General features: G+C 41.3%; 1 protein-coding gene and 1 pseudogene across 6 annotated transcripts in view; both read right to left on the reverse strand.

Annotated features, from left to right (window-relative positions):
• LOC130356858 (cyclic AMP receptor-like protein A) overlaps window positions 1-26,481 on the reverse strand; it is a 738,932-nt gene that overhangs the window by 662,986 nt on the left and 49,465 nt on the right. For 5 of the 6 annotated variants that reach the window (XM_056558908.1, XM_056558909.1, XM_056558913.1 and 2 more), the window contains exon 4: window positions 2,055-2,111. In XM_056558908.1, the coding sequence (XP_056414883.1) occupies window positions 2,055-2,111 (57 nt within the window). Of the gene's footprint in view, window positions 1-2,054; window positions 2,112-16,604; window positions 16,658-26,481 lie in introns of all 6 variants that reach the window. The other variant, XM_056558911.1, reaches the window with a different exon arrangement.
• LOC130360016 (U2 spliceosomal RNA) lies at window positions 23,087-23,241 on the reverse strand (annotated as a pseudogene).

A 26,481-nucleotide genomic window follows, 5' to 3' on the forward strand; every position in this document is an offset into this window, starting at 1 on the left:
AATTTTCTAAATCTGAAACGTGTCAGTTGTCGCTTTCATTGGTACCATTCCGGGGTACATGTGGCACTCTGATAATTTTTAATCTTATTTTTTATGAGGTGGTATAAATAAATAAAAATCTATTCTGTGGTTGTTTTTATTCTTTTAAGGTCGTTCGTCATGAGGTACAAATGACATGTTAACTTTACTCTAGAGAAGAAGAGGAGGCAAAAAAGCCAGGGCCTCCAGCTGCTGCACATATTTAGATGAAAGAGTAGATAAAACTTGACTTTTATTCCACCAGATTAAAAACAGCGGATATACATATTCATAAAACACAAAAGAAAAGGAAACTGACGCTTTTCGTGCCGGATCTGGCTCTTAGTCGTGCCACGACTAAGAGCCAGATCCGGCTCGAAAAGCATTGGTTGCCTTTTCTTTTTGTATTTTATGAATATGGATATCCGCTGTTTTTAATCTGATGGAATAAAAGTCAAGTTTTATCTACTCTTTCATCTAAATATGTGCAGCAGCTGGAGGCCCTGGCTTTTTTGCCTCCCCTTCTTCTCTATTGGATTCCGGGACCCAGCCCGCTGTTTGCCTACCCTGCTCTCCGCACCCTATGAAGCCTCTATTTATCCAGTACTGCACAGTGATGAGCTGAAATCGTTTTTTTTCTTATTTTTTTTTTTACTTTACTCTGCAGGTTGATCCGATTATGGCGATACCAAATCTATGAACTTTTTATTTATGGCATAAAAACTGTTTTTGTAAGTCGCTGTATTCTGTGAGCAAGAACTTTTTTATTTCTTCACCGACGCAATTGTGTGACTCTTTTTGCGAGACATGTGTTTTTCGGGGGACTATTTTTGGGTGTGTTTTTGGGTGTATGATTTTAAATTTACCACTTTTACTTAACTTTTTTTTACTATCATATCCATAATTCAGTGAAGTACACATCTATATTCCACTAAAATATGCCTATGTCTCAGTTTTTACACTGACAGTAATAGGATAGTAGATCAGACTATACATTAGGTCTCCATGGCAACCATTGGCGCTCTCTGTTTTCAGAGCTTTGCAGACCGCCGATCGGGAACAGAGGGAGCTCCCTCCTTCTGTAACCCCAGTGACCGCAGCATTTACAGGGTTAACTCATGATCAGAGCACAGTTTTGATTCTGAGTGCTGCGGGTGGCCTCCTCCAATGCAGCCCCCCTCTCCTCCGATCACTTCACTGTGGAAAGCAGCAGAGAAGAGGGGGAAGGAGGAGACCCCCGCAATATCCCTGCTATTGGTCCGTCTGTACTGTTGGATTAATAGCAGCGATTGTCGACCGGGGACCGCTGCAATTGGTCCCTGGCCAGTCCCATAGTTCGGATCCCCTGTGATCACACACTTATCCCCTATCCTAGGGGATAAGTGTCTAGGGCTGCAGATCTCCCTTAACTCAACTAAATATGAAATATTGGTGTGATATTTCTGGTGGGGATGCCCAAAATTATGCACCTGTCTACTTTTGTTTTAATGCAGATTGACCATTGTCTGTTCACTCAATAAATCTCATTTCACAACTGAAATACTACTGTGTCTTTCAAATACCTGATAGCTCTAAATTAAATTGATGATCCAAACACCCAAAAAGAAAATCCTGAAAATTGTCAGGGGTGCCTAAACTTTTGCATACGATTGTATTATCAAGACAAGACAAAACAGTAAGTCTCAACATAGTTGTGAGATTGAACACTGCAGGATTTGTTTTTTCTATTCCTTGATAACCCCTTTAACATAAAACTTGATTTAAACAATAGGTCATTTTCTTATGACACATTTCATTTAAAAGACATTTGCACTATCCTTGGCCCTCTACCATAAGACTGTACAGAGACAATAAAACTGTACTTATTGATGAATTGCAAGTGTTGCTGAGATGCTGAGAGAAGATGACTACTGCTGTAAGATGTCTATTTTGTCACTTAAAATTGATTTGTTATAGAGAGCTAATGGCACTGATTGACTAACGAATCCACTATATAAACCCTCATGTAAAGCAGAAATAAGAGAGTGTAATCTTACCATAACATAAGCGATGCTGTCAAAAAAAGCTGCAATAGCCAAACTCAGAATCATTTTCTGTCAAAGAAAAAATGGTGTTACCATTTGTTATGAATACAAAGATTTGCATTTCATTCATATCTTGCAGTATATACATTCTTTAATGTAGACATTTTGAAATCTAAGGAGAGGAATTTAGTCAGAATTTTTTTTATTCACTTAATTCCAGATCGATTTAGAGTCAACATATAAGAAATAAGAAATTAGGTAAAATGTTTGCAGTGAAAACTCACTAGAGCAATAAAGGCGATTGATAGGGAACAGAGAACAGAGACACCTCATTTAATAAATCCAGTATATTCAAATTCATGGCATGATATGAGCACATACATGCAATTTCTCCCTGTAAGTAGACAGATTTCATATGAAATCAGAATTCTTGTCTTTAAATAAAGGTTTGCAAAATCTCAGTTCTAATATTAAAGAAGAGAAGTTTCTGTTACACTTTAAAGAAAACTGACAGCTTGTTCATCCGCACTTAACCCAATATACTGAGTTATAGTGCAGATGAAGCTCTTTAAAAAGAGGGGTTACTCACATCGATTTATCGTTTATCGATGCAGTACTTGCTGTGTTAAGCTAGTTTATATCTTAGGATTTTCGCTCATCTCTGCGCAATGGCACTCGCCAAGCTCCCCTGCCTCTGCAATATTGCTCCTCCGGCCTGCATCCTTGCTGAATATGCAAACGTCTATACTCTTACGTCACTGGGACATAAGAGCCTGCCGGGGGTGAGCACTCATCCCCGCCAGACATTAGCATACACATTACGGGGAAGGAGGGAGGGGAGGGGGGTGGGGGACGGGTCCGGACAAGGAATATTGAGCAGGCAGGGGAGCTCGGCAAGCCGGCTCCCCTGCCTTCATTGCACAGAGCTCTGCAATAGAAACTAGGGATGTCCCGATACCGATACCGGGACCGATACTGGACATTTGCACGAGTACTTGTACTCGTGCAAATGTCCCCGATACCTAATCCCATACTCGCCAGTGGGACCCCCACCAGCAGGTATCACGGAGGTGCCGATCTATGCAGTGCGCCCAGCAGCTGAGTGCGCATCATAGCTGGGACCAGTGGCTAATGCCAAACATCACTGATCACGGTGATGTCCGACATTTACCTTTTAGACGCCGCAATCAAAGTTGATCGCGGCATCTAGAAGTCCTTAAAGGGGTACTCCACTGCTCAGCTTTTGGAACAAAGTGTTATGAACGCTGGAGCCGGGAGCTCGTGATGTCATAGCCCCGACCCTCAATGCAAGTCCATGGAAGGGGGTGTGACGACTGTCATACCCTCCCATAGACTTGCATTGAGGGGGTAGAGCGTGGCGTCATGAGGGGGTGTGGCTATGATGTCACGAGCTCCCGGCACCAGCTCCAGCGTTCCGAACAGTTTGTTCCAAATGCTGAGCAGCGGAGCATCCCTTTAAGTTAACTGCCGGTTAGCTCAGGGATGCTGATCGAGATCACTACGGTGAAATTGCGGTGTCCTGATCAGCAGTGAGGACGGCCGGAGGTCCCTTACCACAATCCGTGCTGTCCAATCGTCGCTCCTTTACTGCTGTTAGCCATGGCAGGCAGTAGTAATGGAGCGCTAATAACACTGATTAATGCTATGCTATGGCATACCATTGATCAGTGTATGCAATCTACAGATTGCATGTAATAGTGCCCTATGGGGACTAAAAAAACAAGTGAAAAAAAGTGTAAAAAAAATTAATAAATAAATGAATGAATGTCAATTAACCCCTTCCCTAATAAAAGTTTGAATCCCCCCTCCCCTTTAAATAAAATAAAATCTTTTTTTTTAAAACATAAAAAGCCATTCCTGTAATAAAAACAAAAACAAAACAAAAAAAAAAAAAAAACTGTCACATGACATAGAAAAAATGATCTGTAATTTGTATCGGTGAGTACTTAGGGACCAAGGGCATAGAGGTACGCCCTGATACCCTGGTACTTAAGGACCAAGGGTGTACCTGTACGCCTGTGAGAATCTCAGTCCCCGCCGCACACAGGGCAGGGAACGGATCAGGATGCCTGCTGAAATCATTCAGCAGGTATCCCTTGACAATGGGTAGGGGGGTCCTGAGATCCGATGACCTGGAGTTAGAGGGTGATCGGCGGTGTTCTATACACTGCCAATCACCTCCTGTAGATGGGGGAAGGTGGCGATCCTGTCACCCCCCCCAGGAGCGCTGCTATTGGTCGTCCGACCAATAGCAGGTGGTAGGGGAGGGGTTGATGTCCCCTTCTCTCAGCTTTGCTAGCCCACCAAGTTCAGTCAGCGGGCAGAGCTGAGGGAAAGAGCCAGAGTAAAAATAAATACTGCTCCAGTTCCAAGAAGAAGTCCTAAGGGCCCTGATCTTTGGAGACACTTGCCCCAATCATCCGGGCCTCTGCATTAAAAACTGCTTCAGGGAGTATCACACTTCAATGGATTACTAAATTATCCCTTTTCATTTTAATTTCCCATAATTTGACCCCAATATAAGTCCAGAGTACATTCCATATTTTAACCCCATGAAACCACAAAATTGCCCCAAAAAACTCTTTTATAAAAAAAGAAAAATAAACCTGATAAGACCTCTGGGGGTGTTTTTTTCCAAAAATGGGTCATGGCTCACTGAGTCACTATCATTGGGGACTTTTTTATAATGCCTCAAATGCGCAGCACTCGCTCTCCACCTAAGCGGTGTGTGCATTTGAGGCAAAATTAGTCGCGCATCTCTGCACCCTCTCCAGCTCCACAGTGTCCTTTTTATGGACTGGTGCCCAAAACTGAACAGCATATTCCAGGTGAGGTCGTACCAATGCTTTATAAAGAGGTAGTATTATGTCCCTGTCCCTTGAGTCCATGCCTCTTTTGATACATGACAATATCCTGCTGGCTTTGGAAGCAGCAGCCTGACATTGCATGCTATTTTGTAGTCTGTGATCTACAAGTACACCCAGATCCTTCTCTACCAGTGACTCTGCCAGTTTAATCCCCCCTAAGACATACGACGCATGCAGGTTATTAGTACCCAGATGCATAACTTTACATTTATCCACATTGAACCTCATTTGCCAAGTGGATGCCCAGACACTTAGTCTATCCAAGTCATCTTGTAACCTATACACATCCTCTATAGACTGTACCGTGCTACAAAGCTTGGTACATCATATTATCACAGCAGCAAGCTGCAATTAGCTGAGTTGCACTGCTGCATGTTAGGCACCAGAACCAGGAAAAGGATTGCAGAAGATGCTGGGACAGGGATACCGTGTGTAAATCCTATAGTGCAGATTTAAAATACAGAACACATCAATTTATGTTGCATAACTGCTAAATATTTAACGGTATGTGGTTTCTCCATACAGAGTTTAATGGAAAAGTCAAAATATGACATAAATCCAGGGCAATCCTCCATAAAATAGTCCCATGGAGCACAGCCTGCAAAACCACAACATGGCCAATCAAAGTCCCGTGGGATCATCAATATGAACGAGTACAAATGATCAAGACAAAAACATGGCAGAATTAACTTAGATTACTGTTTTTTTTTTTGTTTGTTTTTTATAACATTGTACGTGCACACAGTGGCAGAAGATCAGCCATATTTTGCTGATCATGCCAAATACTGTTTCTTTTTCAGCCATGAAAAATCCAGCATGGTGCATAACATTTTCGTCAAACATTAGTCTGCCATTGCAAATTATTATTCAAACATAATTCAAAACAATGGTTAGTCGAAATGCCTACAATTAACCATTTTGGCCAACCATTAACTCTTAAACTTGACATCCAATAACAGGTGCACAGAGGACTGCAGATCATTGGACATGGATCCATATTCATGTCTGAGATGATAGGAAGGAGGCTGCTGGAAAGTGATCTGTACAACATTACAGTGAAAGCTGGAGATAGAGAAGACAATAAATGATGTTTAGAGCTCAGACCCCCCCCCCCCCCCCCCCCTCCACACACTGTGAAATGACAACTTCAAAAGGTATATGCCCAGTAACCTATCCCATCTATGTCAAGGCACAGTCCCTGTAAAGAATCTCTCTAAATGCTGTTAGAAACAGCTCAGACACAATGGCTGCCTCCATAATAATGTGAAGAACATGTTTTAGAATCTGGTTGTATTCGGTAAAAAAAATCCAGGTAAAAAGATCCCTATAAATGTTGTTGCAAAAAAAATGATTGTGCCATTTAACAAGGGGTTGGATTTTTCAATTGGTTATGAACTGTAAGACTCCCAGAACTCCTTATACACACAGGGGGGTATTTATCAAAGGATTTGTGTGTTTTTTTTCACGTAACTTTGGCGCAACTTCTCCACTGTCATTGTTACAACTTCCTCAAAATCACACGGTCCTGTGTGTGATTTTAACTTTAGTCAGTAATTCATCATTTGCGCCAATCGATCTTTGGCGCAATTTTGGCGCAAATCCCCGCCAAGAAATTTTGCACATGGAAAACACACTTAGCAATGTCAGAAAATGTGAAGGTGTCAAAATACATGAAAAAAATTTTTTTTTTGCGAAAGCAGCAACGCCTCCGGGGCTGCTCAATACTATCCTGCGACATAGTTGTCTCTGAGGAACCTTCACCCTCCGTTGAGCCAGCATTGGACATGGCCACACAGGTTCAGGAAAGCTAAGCACTAAAGCAGTGGTCTCCAACCTGCGGACCTCCAGATGTTGCAAAACTACAACTCCCAGCATGCCCGGACAGCCAACGGCTGTCCGGGCATGCTGGGAGTTGTAGTTTTGCAACATCTGGAGGTTCGCAGGTTGAAGACCACTGCACTAAAGTAACCAACAAAAAAAAAACTACCCAAGTTGAAAATAAAATCCATTTCACCTGGTGGCTATAAACCCCACAAAAGAAAATAACTCTCGTCGCTTGCTGATATCCTGCAGGAGGGACTCCGAAATGGCTGCTCCACAGGGTAAAATACGCGTCCTCTGTGGGGGTAAGTTCTGTGTAAAAGGCGCTGTGAACGGCTGATTTCAACATTTGAGCCAAAATTACTAACAACTTGCACCAAATGATAAATTTGGTGCATGTCCACGAAAACCAAAGTGAAAAAAAAGGGTAAAAAAAACTGTCAACAGGCAAAATTGATAAATACCCCCCATAATGTTGCTCCTTTTCTCTATTCTGTGTATATTACATTTAAGGGCGGTGGTAAAAACTCACAGATTCCTATAGGAGTTGCCAAAGACAACTTCCATAGAAAGTAGTTGTTCTTCACATATTAGGTGAAACATCTTGGCTCGGCAGACAGACACATGCAGTTGTCTGACTGTAGAATACACAAAAGGTACACAATTTAATTTTGCAAATATTTATCAAAACTCTGTGATTAAAGAGCAAATTCAGTGTAACCGAATGTAGAACGAACGACAACCAGTAAAGTTATATCAGTCATTCCTGAATGTGTCTTCTCCAGAAAGGTATAAAGGATAAATCCTATAACTGCTTATCTTATTTCTTCAGGATGTGCTAAAACATCATTTTCATGTTGGCTTCACAACATATCAGCTCATGCGGCGTTACAATGGATGCCTACCTTACAACCTGCACCGCAAAAGAGAGAATATTGTCTCAAAAAGCAGCGACATCATTTCTTATCTTGGTAAGAACACCAGTCATGGAAAACAACAATATATTCATTAAAGGGGTACTCCGGTGGAAACCTTTTCTTTTTTTTATTTTCTTTTTTTTTTATAAATCAACTGGTGCCAGAAAGTTAAATAGATTTGTACATTACTTCTATTAAAAAAAATCTTAATCCTTTCAGTACTTACTAGCTGCTGAATACTACAGAGGAAATGATTTTCTTTTTGGAACACAGTGCACTCTGCTGACATCAGGAGCACAGTGCTCTCTGCTGACATCTCTGTCCATTTTAGGAACTGTCCAGAGCAGCATATGTTTTCCATGGGGATTTTCTCCTACTCTGGACAGTTCTTAAAATGGACAGAGATGTCAGCAGAGAGCACTGTGCTCCTGATGTCAGCAGAGAGCATTGTGTTCCAAAAAGAAAATAATTTCCTCTGTAGTATTCAGCAGCTAATAAGTACAGGAAGGATTAAGATTTTTTAATAGTTAATAGAAGTAATTTACAAATCTGTTTAACTTTCTGGCACCAGTTGATTAAAAAAAAAAAAAAAAAAAAAAAAAAAAAAAGGTGCTTCATGTAGGTTCACAGTCATCAGTTCCTACTTCATACTTCAGTATTTATTCTTATTCTGCTGTTTAAATTTGCAGCCACAAAGTCAAATGCTCACATTCTGTAACTTCAGAGCCAACAGAGGTTGCTCAAGTAGGAAGCTGCATTTATTAAAGGGGTATTCCAGGAATTTTATTTGACTATGCTGCAGGGGCTGTAAAGGCATGGCATAAATGAAATAGGCATTCAAAAAGATATGTATATTAGGCTCTGGACCCCACTGGGCGTTCCCTTTGGCAACTAGAGCCCGACACAGTTCAGACCCTTCAACATTTTATCACTCCCCTCCATCCACTGGTCACCTCCTCTAGCCCCAGTTGACAAGCAATGGGCCAGGGCTTGACAATTTTGTTATAACTCTAGAAGCCAGCAAAAAAAAGTTAGGAGCCTGGATGCTGGAGGTCACATAATGTAACATCATGCAACATGACAACATGAAATGTGATGTGATGTCATGTGTGTTAGGCATTAGGGTTACCTTACTTCCCCGTATCACAGCCAATAGTGTTCACTCATTCCTTATGTGTCACAGTCAAAATATGAATCGGAGGTTCCAGAGCAGGACCGTCCTTTTTAGGGCAGCCAGCCCGCCTAGGCAATAGGGTCACCTAATAGGGTATATCTCTAATGCTGGATGGTTCCCATCTAGTGGGGTCATATGAGGCCAAAACAAAATTCAGTCACTCTTGACTTGCAGCACGGAACAGAACAGAGCCACATAGTGGCTGTTTTTTTCAATCACATTAAAAACATATCAATGTTAAGAATTTTAACAGCAAGTAAATAGCAAAGTGTGTTGTCATTACATAAGGAACAATTTATTAAAAGTTTAGTTTGGTGACAGGTACTCTTTAAAAAAAAATAAAAAATTTACCTACCGCAGTTTCAGCCTCAGCAGCGATCCTCTTCCTGGTTGTTGGTGGTAAATCTGTCACACCGCGGCTCAGCAAATCGCCAGCCACAGTGATGTCCTTCATCGGCTGGTGATTGACCGAGCAGCAGTAAGATGTATTCGGCCCTGACACCAGGAAGAAGACCAGGGCCGAATACGTCACACTACAGTTCAGCCTATTGACAGCTGAGGCAGGACTTTGTTGGCTATAGGCTGAGCTGCAGTGTGATGGATCGACTACTGGAAACCAGGAAGAGGATTGCTGCAGAGACTAGAGCAGGATACCGAAGGCATGCTGGGAGTAGTAGTTTTGCAACAGCTGGAGGCAAACTGGTTGGGAAACAATGGTAGGAACACACCATATTTTTTGTGCAGGCATCCAGTTGTAAATTTCTTCCTTATTTTCCAGTAGGAGTAAAAGAGTAACAGCATATTGCAGATTAGAATTTTTCACAGGTGCTACAATTAGTTTCAAAACAGACACTTCAGGAGAACTGTCAGGCCCTCTATAAAAATAAAAACAGATGGTATTTTGATGCTGGTATGATCTGGAACTTTGCGTATAGGTATAGATTTTCCTTTACAGTGAGGAGCCCCTTCCCTGAATGTCAACCTACTTCACAAGGCTCCCGAACATCATCTGGTTCCCTGAGGCTCCTACAAGTAGGGCTGCGACTAATGGTCATTTTCATAATCGATTAGTTAGTTGATTATTGTTTCAAATAATTGCCTAATTTGATCAAAATAACCATAGTGGAGAAGAAGATTATTTGTGAATTAGATTAGGGGAGGGGATCGGACTGAAGGTCTTTTGTCTGTTTTAGGTAAGGGATGTGTTAAGAGAGAGTTTGTGGGGTTGGACAAATGCTGAGCTTTTGTATAATAAATCTTTTAAAGCTTACCTGTCATAGTGCGCAAAAAAAAAAAAAAAAATTATATATATTACCCAGTACCTAATCCTGACCATGTATATCTAATTTTTTATGTGTCTAGCACCTTTATTTTTTTATTACACTATTATTGTTGCTCACATACATGAATTCCTCACTGTGCAGGCCTCAGCATGACATGACTCAGTCAGCCTGGCAGTCATCCAGTCACTCCAGGCTGCTATATAACCCCTTCCTTTATGTTTTCATGCTGAACATGTGCCTCCAGCTGTTGCAAAACTATAACTCCCAGCATAACGAGACAGGCAACAGCTTTCCAAGCATGCTGGGAGTTGTAGTTTTGCAACAGCTGCAGGCACCCTGTTGGGAAACACTGTTCTATAGAGCCCAAGCTTTCTCCCTCCCCTGCTGCAGGTTTCCCTGCTAATGTGGCTCCCATGCTTAGTGGCGTTGTACCCCCCCCAACCCCGGCACTCCAACAGACACCTGTCACACCAGCCGACCTTCTGCTCAGCGCAAGCGCTGCTCTACAGACCCAGGCGGCAGCACTGCTCCCCTGCACTCCATGGGAACAGGACGTGCCAAAAATGTAGCTGTTGCCGCTGATTACTCTGCCGCCTCCCCTCTATGATGCCCGCTTCTCTAGATGCCTGCTCCTGTGGGTGCATGCTGCCCTTAGGATCAATCCAGCCTGATGGTGATTGAGTCTGTGGGCAGGGCCTTATTTAGAGATAGCAGCTGCGCTGACTGTGTCTGCGCGCTCCCTGCGCTTGTTCACAGCCAGTGCGTGCCCATGCATAAGCTGTATCTCATACAGCGGAGATCGCCTATACTGGATACCGGCACGCTTTACGGACGGTATCTGGTATGCTGCAAAATACAGACCAGTCTGTCTGGCTAAAGACAGATGACCCCTAGTGGCGGTTATTTTTTTATTTAATTTCTAGGGAAATTTTTATTTATTTTTTAATAAATTTATATTGTAAAAAGCCATCATATGACTACTGCTATAATATATAAAAAGTTTTTAACAATGACAGTGCCTCTTTAAATATAATTTTATATATTTTTTTCATTGTAAGGGATATACCCCATTCCTGTTTTCCACCTGTGGCCATATAGGAGGGGCAGCATATTTCCTGCCTCCATTTAGTGAAGAGGGGGGGGGGGGGTCAGCACACAATCTTCCACTTCCTGCATCTTTTCTCTGCAACTATTGCGAGTCTGGCATTTAGCACAGAGCCTGACACCCGGGGACTCACGAAAGCTGCAGAAGGGAGCTGCAGGAAGCAGAAGATCGTGTGTGCTGGGCCCCTCTTCACTAAACAGGCTGCCGAGGACCACAGCTGCATTTATACAAGTGATAATCGCTAGGTGTGTGTGAACTTTAGAATTAGCTGACCAACTAATTGACCAACCGATAAGTGGATTATGAATATAGTTGACAACTATTTTCATAATCGATTAGTTGCAATCAATTGGTTGTTTCAGCCTTACCTACAAGGATCTCCTACTTTGACTGCAATTACCGCTTCAAGTTCTCCTCAGCTGTGGTGGATCCTGACATCCTGAATTTTGCGCACCAGTGCTGGTTTAAGGTGTATTATGGTATTGTGCATAGAGCACAACACAACACGGTAAGCGTGCCTACTCGTCTTAAACCATATTTTTCTTCACCTGGATAACGACACTAAGAACACCATCCTTTTTTTAAATACTGTATGTGAGTCACGTTTGGAACCAATAAATGAGACCTGCCTCTAAAGTTTAACCCCTTAACCCCTTAAGGACTCAGGGCGTTTCCGTTTTTGCACTTTCGTTTTTTCCTCCTTACCTTTTAAAAATCATTACCCTTTCAATTTTCCACCTAAAAATCCATATTATGGCTTATTTTTTGCGTCGCCAATTCTACTTTGCAGTGACAGTCATTTTACCCAAAAATGCACGGCGAAACGGAAAAAAAAATCACTGTGCGACAAAATCGAAAAAAAAACGCCATTTTGTAACTTTTGGGGGCTTCCGTTTCTACGCAGTTCATATTTCGGTAAAAATTACACCTTATCATTATTCTGTAGGTCCATACGGTTAAAATGATACCCTACTTATATAGGTTTGATTTTGTCGCACTTCTGGAAAAAATCATAACTACATGCAAGAAAATTTATACGTTTAAAAATGTCATCTTCTGACCCCTATAACTTTTTATCTTTCCACGTACAGGGCAGTATGAGGGCTCATTTTTTGCGCTGTGATCTGAAGTTTTTATCGGTATGATTTTTGTTCTGATCGGACTTTTTGATCACTTTTTATTCATTTTTTAATGGTATAAAAAGTGACCAAAATATGCTTTTTTGGACTTTGGAATTTTTTTGGGCGTACGCCATTGACCGTGCGGTTTAATTAATGATATATTTTTATAGTTCGGACATTTACGCACGCAGCGATACCACATATGTTTATTTATTTATTTTTTCACACCGTTTTATTTTTTTATGGGAAAAGGGGGTGATTCAAACTTTTATTAGGGAAGGGGTTAAATGACCTTTATTAACACTTTTTTTTTTTTTTTACATTTTTTTGCAGTGTTATAGGTCCCATAGGGACCTATAACACTGCACACACTGATCTCTCATCCTGATCACAGGCGTGTATTAACACGCCTGTGATCAGTGTTATCGGCGCATGACTGCTTCTGCCTGGATCTCAGGCACGGAGCAGTCATTCGTCGATCGGACATCGAGGAGGCAGGTAAGGGCCCTCCCGGTGTCCGGTCAGCTGTTCGGGACGCCGCGATTTCACCGCGGCGGTCCCGAACAGCCCGACTGAGCAGCCAGGTCACTTTCACTTTAGAAGCGGCGATCAGCTTTGACCGCCGCTTCTAAGGGGTTAATACCGCACATCGCCGCGATCGGTGATGTGTGGTATTAGCCGCGGGTCCCGGCCGTTGATGAGCGCCGGGACCGACGCGATATGATGCGGGATCGCGGCGCTGGGAGCCGGCGCAGGACGTAAATATATGTCCTGCGTCGTTAAGGGGTTAAGGACTGAGCCCTTTTTCGCAATTCTGACCACCGTCACTTTAAGCGTTAATAACTCACAAAGCTTTTACCGAATATTCTGATTCTGAGATTGTTTTTTCGTGACATATTCTACTTTATTTTGGTGGTAAATTTTCGGCATTACTTGCATCCTTTTTTGGTGAAAAATCCCAAAATTTCATGAAAATTTAGTAAATTTTGCATTTTTCTAACTTTGAAGCTCTCTGCTTGTAAGGAAAATGGATATTCCAAATAAATTTTATTTTTATTCACAAATACAATATGTCCACTTTATGTTGGCATTATGTTGACATATTTTTACTTTTAGAGGGCTTCAAAGTAGAGCAGCAATTTTCAAAAATGTCATGAAAATTGCAAAATCTGAATGGACAGATGTTACAACACTACAACTCCCAGCATGCCTGGGTGGTCTAGGCATGCTGAGAGTTGTAGTTTGGCAACATCTGGAGGGCTACCGTTTGGCCAAACTGTGACCCTCCAGATGTTGCAAAACTACAACTCCCAGCATGCCCAGACAGCCTTTGGCTGTCTGGGCATGCTGGGAGTTGCAGTCCGGCCTTCCTAGTGGTTGCCACAGTAAAGATCACATTACTTTCACTTTCATTTCTCTCCAAAAATGCATCCAGACCCCTTTTAACCCCTTGGGGAGGGCGGGTTTTTCCAGTTTTTGTACTTTCGTTTTTCCTCCTTACCTTTTAAAAATCATAACCCTTTCAATTTTGCAGCTAAAAATCCATATGATGGCTTATTTTTTGCGCCACCAATTCTACTTTGTAATGACATCAGTCATTTTACCCAAAAATCTACGGCGAAAGGGAAAAAAAAAAATCACTGTGTGAGAAAATTTAAGAAAAAATCCATTTTGTAAATATTGGGGGCTTCCGTTTTTACGCAGTACATTTTTGGGTAAAAATTACACCTTATCTTTATTCTGTAGGTTCATACGATTAAAATGATACCCTACTTATATAGGTTTGATTTTGTCGTACTTCTGGAAAAAAATTATAAAAATCACTTTTCTTTTCACGATATAAAAAGTGACCAAAAATACGCAATTTTGGACTTTGAATTTTTTTGGGCGAGTACGCCATTGACCGTGCGGTTTAATTAATTACATATTTTTTTATCATTTGGACAGTTCCCCACAAGGCAATATCACATATGTCTATTTTTATTTACACAGTTGTTGTTTTTTTTAAATTGGGAAAAGGGGGGTGATTCAAACTTTTATTAGGGAAAGGGTTAAATGATCTTTATTCCCTTTTTTTTCACTTTTTTTTTAGTGTTATAGCTCCCATAGGGGGCTATAACACTGCACACACTGATCTTTTACATTGATCAATGGTTTCTCATAGGAAACCATTGATCAATGATTCTGCCGCTTGACTGCTCATGCCTGGATCTCAGGCACTGAGTAGTCATTCGGCGATCGGACAGCATGGAGGAAGGTAGGGACCCTCCTGCTGTCTTTACAGCTGTTCAGGATGCCGCGATTTCATCGTGGCGATCCCGAACAGCCCCCAGAGCTAACCGGCAATGCTTTATTTTCACTTTAGACGCAGCGTTCAACTTTGAACACCGCGTCTAAAGGGTAAATAGCGCGCGGCACCGCGATCAGTGCTGCGCGTTATTAGCCACGGGTCGGGCCCGGGCCCGACCCGCTAGCAAGTGAGTGGGCTGAGGGCGTATAGGTATACCCTCCGTCCCCAAGGAGTTAAATTCTTTTACAGAGTTCACCATGACCACCACCTCTGGCAGACAGTTCAATAGTCTCACTGCTCTTACAGTAAAGAACCCCCGTCTGTGCTGGTGTAGAGGATGCTCCCTTGTTATAGATACAGTCCAGGGTAAAAATACATCATGGGAGAGATCTCTGTATGGTCCCCTGATATATTTATACATAGCTATTAGGTCACCCCTAAGCCTTCTGTTTTCTAAACTAAATAACCCTAATTCTGATAATCTTTTTGGGTTCTGTAGTCCTCCCATTCCCCATATTACCCTGGTTGCCCATCTTTGAACCCTCTCCAGCTCCACTATATCTTTCTTGTACATTGGTGCCCAGTACTGTACACATCATTCCATGTGTGATTTGTACAGCGGTAGAATTATTTCCTTTTCGTGGGCATCTATGCCCCTATTGATGCACCACATGATTTTATTTGCCTTGGCAGCAACTGCCCGACACTGGTCACTACAGCTAAATTTACTGTTAAAGGAGAACTCCATACTGTCCTTCATACTGTCCTCCATATTGTCCTCCATACTGTCCTCCATATTGTCCTCCATACTGTCGGCAGTAAAAAAAAAAAAAAAGATGTGCATACCTTCCTTCGCTCCCCCAGGGCCTCCGGTAATCGCTCCGGTTTCAGCCGCGATCCTCTTCCTGGTTGCCGGTGGTCGGCAAGTCATACTGCACTCAGCCAATCACCGGCCGCAGCGAAGTCCCGACTCGACCGGCGATAGGCTGAGCGGCAGTGTGAAGTGATTTGTTGTATAGTTCAAAAAAATAAATAAATAAAGAGACACAAACCCAAAGGGAGATACAAAACAAACAACCGTGATTAAATCAATAAAAGGGCATTATTGTTCTGGTGACTGATGGGATCTTTGGACTGTAAATGTGTTTGGTTTTTGCAAAAAAAAAAAAAAAGGATAAAATTAATGAAAGCTGCATAGCTAATTCAAATGTAACCTTTACTGCATAGTCAGAACAGAATGCTTTGTGGGCTAATCTACTATGTCATGCATTGAATTTTGTTCCTATTCTCTATAAAGATGCTACATTAGTGAAGTTGTACAAGTATGATTTCAGAAATACTATATTCTTCAATTTACTGGCCCTGATTTACTAAGAGTGTTGGTTTTTTATTAGTGTGGAATGTTATTTCAGATTGCATGATTCCTTTATATTTACTTTTGGGACACACAGGTCAGGAAAGTTCTAGTCAGCTTTTTTTGGTAGGAATTTAGTAGCCACATATTCACATGATTTTGTATCACACTATAAGAACACGCCCCTTTTTCCAGTGACCACGACCCTTTTTTATTTATTTATTTTTTTAACAGTCATAGCCCTTTTGCAAAAATAAATAAACTGTACTCCCTTGCCCAACACAACAAAGTACCCACTCAGCCAATCATTGCCTGAGGCCGGTCACGGCTGAGGCCAGTGGTTGACTGAGCAGGCACTTCTTTATGTTGTGACAGGGACATAAAAGTAGTAAGTAAAAGGGTCCAGACACCATATCAACAGAAGAGGTAGGAGATTGTGGCAGAGATGTGCAGGTATTTAAAAACATTTCAGCCCAGCAACTATTAAAAAGGGGAAAAAAATAAACGTCCAAACTCTTGATATAAATTTTTTTTTAAATAATGTAGATAATACAATTATATGTATATTTGTAATATACATTGGTAAAAAAAATGGGAATTTTGATTTACCGATAATTCTGTTTTCTTGAATCATCACCACAATGAGATTGCCCCCAATGATCCTAAAGGAACAGGAAGCACAAAGAGGTTAAAAGGCCCCTCCCCAGACAACCCTCAGTGTAACTAAACATATGTAGTTACATTTTTCCCATTTTTCATCTCATCACCACATCAGCACCACAATGAGACACACCAGATAAATTTTGTCTAAGGAGGGACTACAGCTCGCAGCACATTCCGTCCAAAGGCCAAATCCTGAGACGAGGCTCTATCCAATTTGTAGTGTTTAAAGAAGGTATGAGTGGTACACCAAGTCGCTGCCCTGCAAATCTGCTCTAATGAGGCAGAAGATTTTTCAGCCCAGGAGCCATTGCTCTGGTTGAATGAGATTTTAGATGTTCAGGAACTTGATTTCCAGATCTTCTGTAAGCCTCAGAAATAGATGACTTCACCCATTTGGCAATAGAAGCTTTAGAGGCTTTCTTCCCTTTGTTAGGGCCCTGGAACTGAACAAAAAGATTTACCGTAGATCTTTCCTCCAATCCTTGGTTTGTTGTAAATAAAGAAGGATAGTTTTTCTCACGTCCAAGGAATGGAACATTATTTCTTTCTTGTTTTTTGGAGAATTACAAAAAAGGTGGGTAGGATGAGGTCTTGAGACCTAAGGAAATTCGTGACCACTTTTTGGAGGAAAGCTGGATTTAGTTTCAGAATAATTCTGTCTTCAAGCACAGTTAGGTAGGGTTCTTCAATTGAGAATGCTTGAATCTCATTCATCCTTCTTGCTGTTGTTATGGCTGTCAAGAAGACTGCTTTCCAAGTTAGAAATTTTATTTAAGAATCCGAAAGTGGTTCAAAAAGGTTCTCTAGTAAGACTAGCGAGTATTAAATTTAGATCCCACGGTGGCGAAAGGTTAGATATTTTTTGTTTTAGTATTGACACAGCACTAAAATATCTTTTAATCTACTTATGTTCTGCAATACTTGCGTCAAAAAAGCAACCCAAGGCTGCTGTTTGTACTTTTAAAGTACTGATGGATAATCCCTTGTCAAGTCCGTCTTGAAGAAAATTTAGAATTTGAGGGATATCAGGGTTCAAGGGATTGGGAGGACAGGAGCCACACCAGTAGACACATTTTTTTCCATTGTTTCCCGTAGATAGCAGAAGTTGTAGGTTTCTTGTTTTCCAATAGATTATCAATAACTCTGTGAGATAGCCCCTTCTGATTCAAAATTGACCGCTCAAAAGCCAGGCTGTCAACTGCAGGTTTGATAGATCCTTGAAGAATAGAGGGCCTTGCAACAGGAGATCTTCTCTTACTGGAAGAGGGTAAGGGTGATCTATGGACAGTTGCTGAAGCAGGGCGTACCACCCTCTTTTGGGCCATCTTGGAGCTATAAATATAACTTTGGACCTCTCCATCCATATCTTCTGTAGAGACCTGCTGATCAGAGGGAAAGGAGGGAACACATAGGTCATGTTGAAGTTCCAACTTTGTTGAAGGGCATCGACTCCATTCGGGAGATCAGCTGGAAACAGGGAAAAACATTTGTTTACCTTCCGATTTTTTCTGGTGATGAATAGATCCATTTCTGGTATACCCCACTTCAAGACCAGATCCTGAAAAACTTGTGGATTGAGCTCCTATTCCCCTGGATAGATCTGGTGCCGGCTTACGTAATGTGCCTGAATATTCTAGCTTCCTTTGAGATGTACAGCAGACATTGACAATATCTTGTCCTCCGCCCAAGAATTTTTTTTTCCTGTCAGTGCTTGTAGAAGGCTGTGTCTTGTTTCCCCTTGAGGATTTAGAAAAGCTACTGTAGTATCATTGTCGGTGTAAATCTTCACATGATGATTCAGGATTAGATGTTGCAAAGCCTTCAAAGCCTTGTACACCGCTTTTAATTCCCGGAAATTGGAAGAGCGCAGACGAGTTTCCTCTGACCAGGTGCCCTGTAGACAAATATCTTGAACATGTGCCCCCCCCCCCCCCCCCCCCAACAATTTTGGCTGGCGTCAGTTGTGACTTACCGAGGGAAGGGGAACCCAGGACACCCCCTTTTTTTTTAGTTTTTTTTCTCTTTATCCACCATTTGAGGGAATTCTTGACAGAGAGTGAGAGAGAGAGAGAGGAATCCTCATCTTCTTTTCCAGGGAACTCCAGACTTTGAGGACTTGTTTCTGAAGGCTTCTGGAGTGACTTTGGCTCCATGGGACTGCTGGAATGCAAGAGGTCATGGAACTCAACAGGGACATTGAATTCTTGATGGTAGAATAGTTTGCTTGGTAGAAGACTTTGATTTTCTGGATTAGCGCAGATATCTTTTCCTCCGGAAGGAAAGTCATTTGCTTGTCTGAGTCCAATATCATCCCTAAAAACATTTTCTGTTTTGCAGGCAAGAGACTTGACTTCTGGAAGTTTATGATCCAGCCTAAATTCAATAAAGAGATAACTGTTAAATTGACATGCTGGGACAGGAGTTCTTTGGACCCGGCAATAACCAGGAGATCGTCCAGATATGGAATAAGTAGAATTCCTTTTTGTCTCAAGGATGCCACTACTATCATTACTTTGGTAAATATTCTCGGGGCCGAGGATATCTCGAACAGTAGAGCCTTGAATTGATAGTGGAAGGTCAGATTGTTTTTGGTTACAGCAAATCTCAGAAATTTTTGATGCTTCGGAAAAATGGGTACATGAAAATAAGCGTCCCTTAGATCAATAGTTGCCATTCAGGCATTCTGAGGTATGTGTTTCCATCTTGAAGTGTTTGTAAGTTATATAACAGTTCAGATGTTTTAAATGTATTATTGTTCTGAAAGATCCAGAAACAGGCATGAATAGTGGCCCTGTTCTTGTTCTTCTAGGGGAACAGGAATGATCGCTCCCAGAGCTAGCAAATCCTGAACCCCCTGAAATAACTGAACTTGTTTAGACACTCAGAACTGAGATTTGTTGTGCGAAAGGTTTGATGTGGAGGGGAGACAAACTATCCTGAACCCATTCTTGATGGAATTTAGAATGAACTGTTTTTTTGTCATATCCTTCCACTGATGGTAGAATAGAGTTAGTCTCTCTCCCCCCGATCCCCACCCCCGACCCAAAACGGAGGCAAGTCACTGTTTTTTTGTCTGAATTGTTAGGGTTGAGCAAGAAATCTTGCCCCTTACCTCCTTTAGGGTAAATCCACCTTCCGGTCTTTCCTGTCTCTTTATACTCTCTCTGTCTATTCTTGAATGGGCGAAAATAATTTTTCGGTTTTGCACTCTTCAGGAAATTTCTTTTTGTTATCTGCCGCCTGCTGCAAAATGTTATCTAATACAGATCCAAACACCAGTTTACCTTCAAAGGGAATAGAACAGAGTTTAGTTTTAGATACAGAATCTCCCTGCCAGTTCTTCAGCCACAAGACTCTTAGGGCAGAGTTGGATAATGCTGCAGATTTTGCTGCCATCATTACAGATTCAGCCGACACATCAGCTAAAAAAGCAGTGGCTAGTTTTAGCATAGGGATAGAGAAAAGAAGTTGATCTCTGGGCTGGGTGTTTTGTTTTCAATGTAGTTTTCCAATTGACCCAGCCATAGAAACAGAGATCTTGCAACACTTGCTGCAATATTAGGATTTAATAAAGCGGATGAAGCATCCCAATTTTTCTTAAGAATCCCATCCATTTTTCTATCCAAATGGTCTTTTAATTGTGAGGAATCCTCAAATGGGAGAGATGTTTTTTTTGACTACCTTAGCCACCTGTAAATCTATTTTAGGGGCTTCACTCCATAAATCAGTATCTTCACTATTAACCTTGCTCTGAATTCTTTAACCACCATGAGCTTTCTATCTGGATCTTTCCATTCATCCAAGATTAGGCTTTTCAGGTTCTCATGAATAGTAAACATATTTGGTTTTCTAGGTTTTAACCCTGCAAACATTTCATCCTGAACAGAAAGGGTAACCTTAGGATCTTCTATATTCATAGTACTTTTTACGGCATTTAGGAGAGTATCTGTATTTTCGGTCAAAAAATAGTATCTTTTGTCTTCTAATTTTTTGGAAGTAGAAGGAATATCTTCCTCTAAATCCACATTAGAAGAAAAAGCATTCATCTCAGAATCGGAGTCAGAATCCACAATAAAACTTGGCTTAGATTTTTTAGCAGGAGAAGGATCACAAGAAAATGGCGTAGGCAGAGCAGCTGCCACAGAGGCCTGGACCTGTTGAATACTCATGGATCTTAATTCGTCCATAAAGGACGAAGTCTCCTGCTGAACAATCCTGGCTGTGCAAGAATTACATAAGGATTTCAGGTGTCCCCTGTAATTTCTCAAAGCATATAGCAAATTTCTTAGGCTTGGTCTTAGAAGGTTTTTTCGGGGTCTCCTTGTCTCCCTAAAAAAAAGGAGAGAAGGAATACCCATGAATAGGGGGAAAAAAGACCAAGATCAAGTAAATGAAACCCCAAGGGGCCAGATACTCACTGGGCTGATAGACTTCCCTAGCTCCACAGATTCAGAGCGGATTGAGGAAGCAGCATCCATTCTGACAAGAGACAGGAAAAGGAGGTCTTGCAATGATTTTCGAGATCCCCACCGCATAACGAAGTGGAACTTCCGGTCCCCGCTTCCTGCACGTAATGTGACGTCACACGCAAGCACCGGAACCGCCGGAGACCAGAAAAGACCAGGGGGGACATGCGCGTGTGCCCGAGTTACTGCACGCACATCTCCCTGCCGCATAAACTCACTGAGCGCCACGGCGGGGAATCAGAGGGTCCAAGAGGCCTGCTACGGAGAGCGCACGACCCGGAGCGGCATTTGAGAGGGGGGAAATCCTGGAGAAAACCCGACCTCCACCGCCTGGCTTGGCCCGCACCGATCCTGACACCAGCGCCAGGACCAGGAAGTAAAACCTCAATGTTTCCCAAAGAAACAGAAAAACACTAAGGGGTTGTCTGGGAAGGGGCCTTTTAACCTCTTTGTGCTTCCTGTTCCTTTGGGGGCAATCTCATTGTGGTGCTGATGTGATGATGAGATGAAAAATGTTTATATTTATGGGTGAAAAAGTGCTGTCCCTGCAACTATTGTCTGTGAGGAGTCCAAATACAGGAAGTGAGGACAGGACAAGCAGGGCTCTGTGCAGGCTCCTGGCTTGTCAATCATCCTCATGTGTGATCCCGTAGCATGGCATAGAGCCTCGCTGCATAAAGCCCTGCATGTCCTCACTGCACAGAGCCCCGCTTACCCACCCTCACTTCCTGTATTTGGACTCCTCATAGAGACACACAGGCAATAGCTGCAGGGACAAAAATATACATATATTTTTTAAACAATGTATATTACAAATATACATATAATGGTATTATCTATGTTATATAAAAAGTTTTGGTTGATGACAAGTACACTTTAACCCCTTAACGACGGACCCATTTTATACCTTAACCCCTTAAGGACGCCGGACGTAAATGTACGTCCTGGTGCGATGGTACTTAACGCACCAGGACATACATTTACGTCCTGTGCATAACCGCGGGCATCGGAGCGATGCCCGTGTCATGCGCGGCTGATCCCGGCTGCTGATCGCAGCCAGGGACCCGCCGGCAATGGCCGACGCCCACGATCTCGCGGGCGTCCGCCATTAACCCCTCAGGTGCCGGGATCATATATTATATATATATATATATATATATATATATATAATGAGTTATGTCATCACAACTGGTCGCGCAAAAAACAAGCCCTCATACTAGTATGTGGATGAAAATATAAAAGAGTTATGATTTTTAGAAGGCGAGGAGGAAGAGTCCTTAAGGCCAAAATGGGCTGAGTCCTTAAGGGGTTAAAGGGGTACTCCACTGGAAAACATTTTTTTTTAAATCAATCTGTTTTTAAGTTAAACAGATTTGTAAAATTACTTCTATTAAAAAATCTTAATCCTTCCAGTACTTAGCTGCTGTTATGATCCACAGGAAGTTATTTTCTTTTTGAATTTCCTTTCTGCCTGACCACAGTGCTCTCTGCTGCCACCTCTGTCCATTTTAGGAACTGTCCAGGGCAGGATAGGTGTTCTATGAGGATTTTCTCCTACTCTTGACAGTTCCTAAACCTATATGAGGACTTGTTTTTGTGTGACCAATTGCACTTTGTAATGACACCTTTTATCTAACATATACACACACACATACTATATATATATCTCAATGGGGGAGATTTAACACGCAAAGTGACACAGTGACAAAAAAGAACAAAAAAAAGTGGATGACTGCAGATATACTGCCCGGACATTCGGCCGGATCTATAAAAATTTATCCGAACCAAGCCAGAAGGCATGGAATCAGGAGGTGAAGTGCCAAAAGGTGAAATGGTTAGTGCCTGTGCTTCCACTCAGTGAGGAGACCAACAATGAGTTTAGGCCCCTCAGGGTCACCACTCCCCAAGGCACAAATGTACCCCAGCTCTAGACCCCCCAGCCCAATGACCAGACCCTGAGGGAACAGGTCTCATCAGGACAGTGGTTGAACTGGTGTTGTGGCACCAGCCCCGGAACGCCCTGGTACACATGTTCCCTCTATCCTACATCAGTGGGAGAGACTAGACCACTGATAAGAACAGATACTACACTTGATCTTAGCCAAAAGGCCGGAAATTTCTCCAAGTGAACATACCCTACGGGCAAGTAATGCCATTTTTGCCATTAAATTAGTATATTATTCTGCACCTGAATCCTTAATAAAACTTTTAAAGCAGAACTCCCCATAAGGTTTATTTGTGTGAATGCATAGGCTATAAAACTAAAACATTGCTTATCTGAAGCTAAAACGCACCTGTTTTTATAAGAATTATTCCCATTCATAACCTCAGAAAGTGCTATATCATAGGGGTGCAGAAATGTTCACAATTTGGGTAGGATGGGGTATGCTATGCCAACAGCACATTAGACACACATGTGCTTAAAGTTTTGGTCTTATGTGGAAAATGAGATTTCATTTTCCAGAACAGGATTATTTAAATCAACTGTCAGGGATGAAACTGGCATACTTATAGAAGCAGTTCTGAACAGTATGACTGGCCTTGAAATCCTGTGAATGAGCAAGCATTGAATGCTCAGTTCTGGCACACAGTCTGATGAAATGATAAAACCATGCAAGCACCATTTAATGCTCTTATATCTGTATGATAGGTAGGCTTTACACCCAAGGTTTGCCCCTCCAACTGTGTTACTGTTGTGCAATTAAAAACTAAGGGAAATACAGTTTGCTAACTTCTTTCTTTTTACTTTCAAGGATGTCCTTGTGTGTTGAAAATATTTGTGTAAATAGCCTATATAAAGCTTATTAGGAGGGTATGTTTTAGAAGAGCTTTGCTAAATAGTTAGACTTTCTGCCTAAACAAATATTTTGAATATTGAATTTGGTTTAAAAAAAAAAAAAAAAAAAAAAAGAGACCTAAGAAGAAATATATACTGCTATGATTTCATGCAACTGCATTGTAAGGGAGATGCATAGTTTGATGCCAATAAACGGATAAGATCCCATGCAAAAAAAAAAGAAGAGGCAGGGAAACCTTTTCTCCAGGTTTTGTTTGGGATACTACCGATAAAACACCATAATACAACCATTTCAATGTGGTCTTAAAGGGATCCTGTCACACTGAAAATGCAGTCCAATGTGAAGGCATCACATCATAGAACAAGGAGTAAAGCTGATTTATACATAGCTTTTTTTTTTTTTTTTTTTAGCAAAGTTTCAGGATAACCTAGAATTTATTCACAGAAGGCATGGAATCAGGAGGTGAAGTGCCAAAAGGTGAAGAGGTTAGTGCCTGGGCTTCTGTGAGTAGGACCACTTAAATCACTAATAAAAATAAAAAAAAATGACAAGTTATCCTATAACTTTTTCCACAAAACTAAATATCAATCTGCTCTGGTACTCCTAAAAATGCTCGCATGATACAACTTACACTGCATTTTCAAGGTAACAGGTCCCCTGTAAATTGACCATAAATTAGATATGTGATGTGACATTACATCAATTTTATTAACATCTGAAAACATTCTAACTTCGGGGATACCGTTTTCACTTGTATAATCTTCTGAAGCTGATAACAAAGCTGGACGAGGTCACAATAGTTGCAAACAGGTTCCATTGACTTTGAGTGGGGTCTGTTGTCCGTTATTTAATGTTATCCAAGTTTTAGGACTTTGCTGTTTCCTCGATCAAGACAATACATCAGGGGGGTAACCTTGATTATATTAACTGCATTTGTTGCGGTAGAAGGTTAATAACAGGGGTTTGACAGCACTCAAGAGATCCTGCTGTTTCAGAGCCACCCCCACAGTCCCGCCCCTCTGACGGATTGCCTTGATAGTAAAAGAAGACGACAAAGCCCTATAAGGCTGCATTCACACCACGTTTTTGCAATAAAGTTCCTGTATCAGGTTTTTGATGAAAAAAACGGATTCCTCAAAACCGGACTAAACGGTTTCAAAACGTGTGTACAAATTTTAATCTGTATACGGTTAAAAACAGTGTACAGTTTAAAAAATTATGTCCGGTTGCATCCGTTTAAGAAAAAAAACGTATCCTTTAACTTTTCACTCCATTATGAATAAAGTTTCACTTGTTTGATTGAAATTCCAAGAAAAAAAAACTATGCAAAGTCAAAAACCGGATGGAACCGTATGCACATACGTTTCTGTACAGTTCCCATTGGCTCCCATGTTAAAAAAATGTATGCGGTTTAATACGTTTTTTCACCCAGCCGAAAAACCGTGGAAGGCTACGGTTTTGGGTACGGAAAAAGAACTGACAAAACCGCACAGGGTGCAAAACGGACAGATATCTGATGAGTCATTTGGTATACGGTTTTCAATTGAGAGTCAATGCATACGGTTTTCAATACATTCCACACGGTTTTCACACTGAAAATGTATACGGGAACTGTATTGCAAAAATGTGGTGTGATTGCAGCCTAACTCAGGAACTGGAATAAACATACATCTATCCTAAGATAATAAAATTGAAATATTATAAGAGAAGACTAGATGGAGTAAAGTCTAGACAAAATGTTTCTAAAGTTTGTGTCCATCTTTAGTTACTACTAGACTATACATTACATGACAAACTACTATTTATCAAATCCAATAGTTAAAATGAAATCACTGGAACATTGAAGTCCAAGGTCATACAATATGGCTGCCAAGCACAATCTCCTACACTTCGTGCTTGATCACTGTATGTACAAGTGACCACAGGAATAAGCTTTTTACATCTGCATTGAACGTTCATGTTTGTGCTGGCTCAGCAGCCTAGGACATGTGCAAAACACTGCTGAGTTTGCAGGGTCATCTCTTTCCTATTTATTATTGTAATTTTAACTTTTATTGTACAAATAAATAATAGAGAGTCCTATATTGAAAGAGGTGGACAATGACATACAGTATTTAACTTATATTGCAATAGGACTGTTTATGTTACATCACTAGTCACAGTGGGGATCATTTAAGCCTATTTAATACCCCAATTCGGCCAAAGACATGAGAAAAATAGCTGCAAAAATTGAGTCTTTACAGTTTTTCCCCTTGTTTTTGCGGTTTTTTTTTTAAATCAGTACATGGTGCCTTTACTGTACCTTTATATGCCTCTCATATCTTACAGAACCTTGATGGATTACCTACAAATTAGACAGACAAAGTGTTGCTCTTTTAGATCCTACAAGTACAGTGGTCCCTCAAGTTACAATATTAATTGGTTCTGGGATGACCATTGTATCTTGAGACCATATCTCTATGGAAAACTGGTAATTGGTTCTGAAGTCCCTAAAATGTCATCCAAAAATAGGAAAAAGTGAGAATTAAAGAAAAATAAGTAGATAACTAAGCAAATCCT

Source organism: Hyla sarda, chromosome 2 (assembly GCF_029499605.1).
Source record: "Hyla sarda isolate aHylSar1 chromosome 2, aHylSar1.hap1, whole genome shotgun sequence".
NCBI lineage: Eukaryota > Metazoa > Chordata > Amphibia > Anura > Hylidae > Hyla > Hyla sarda.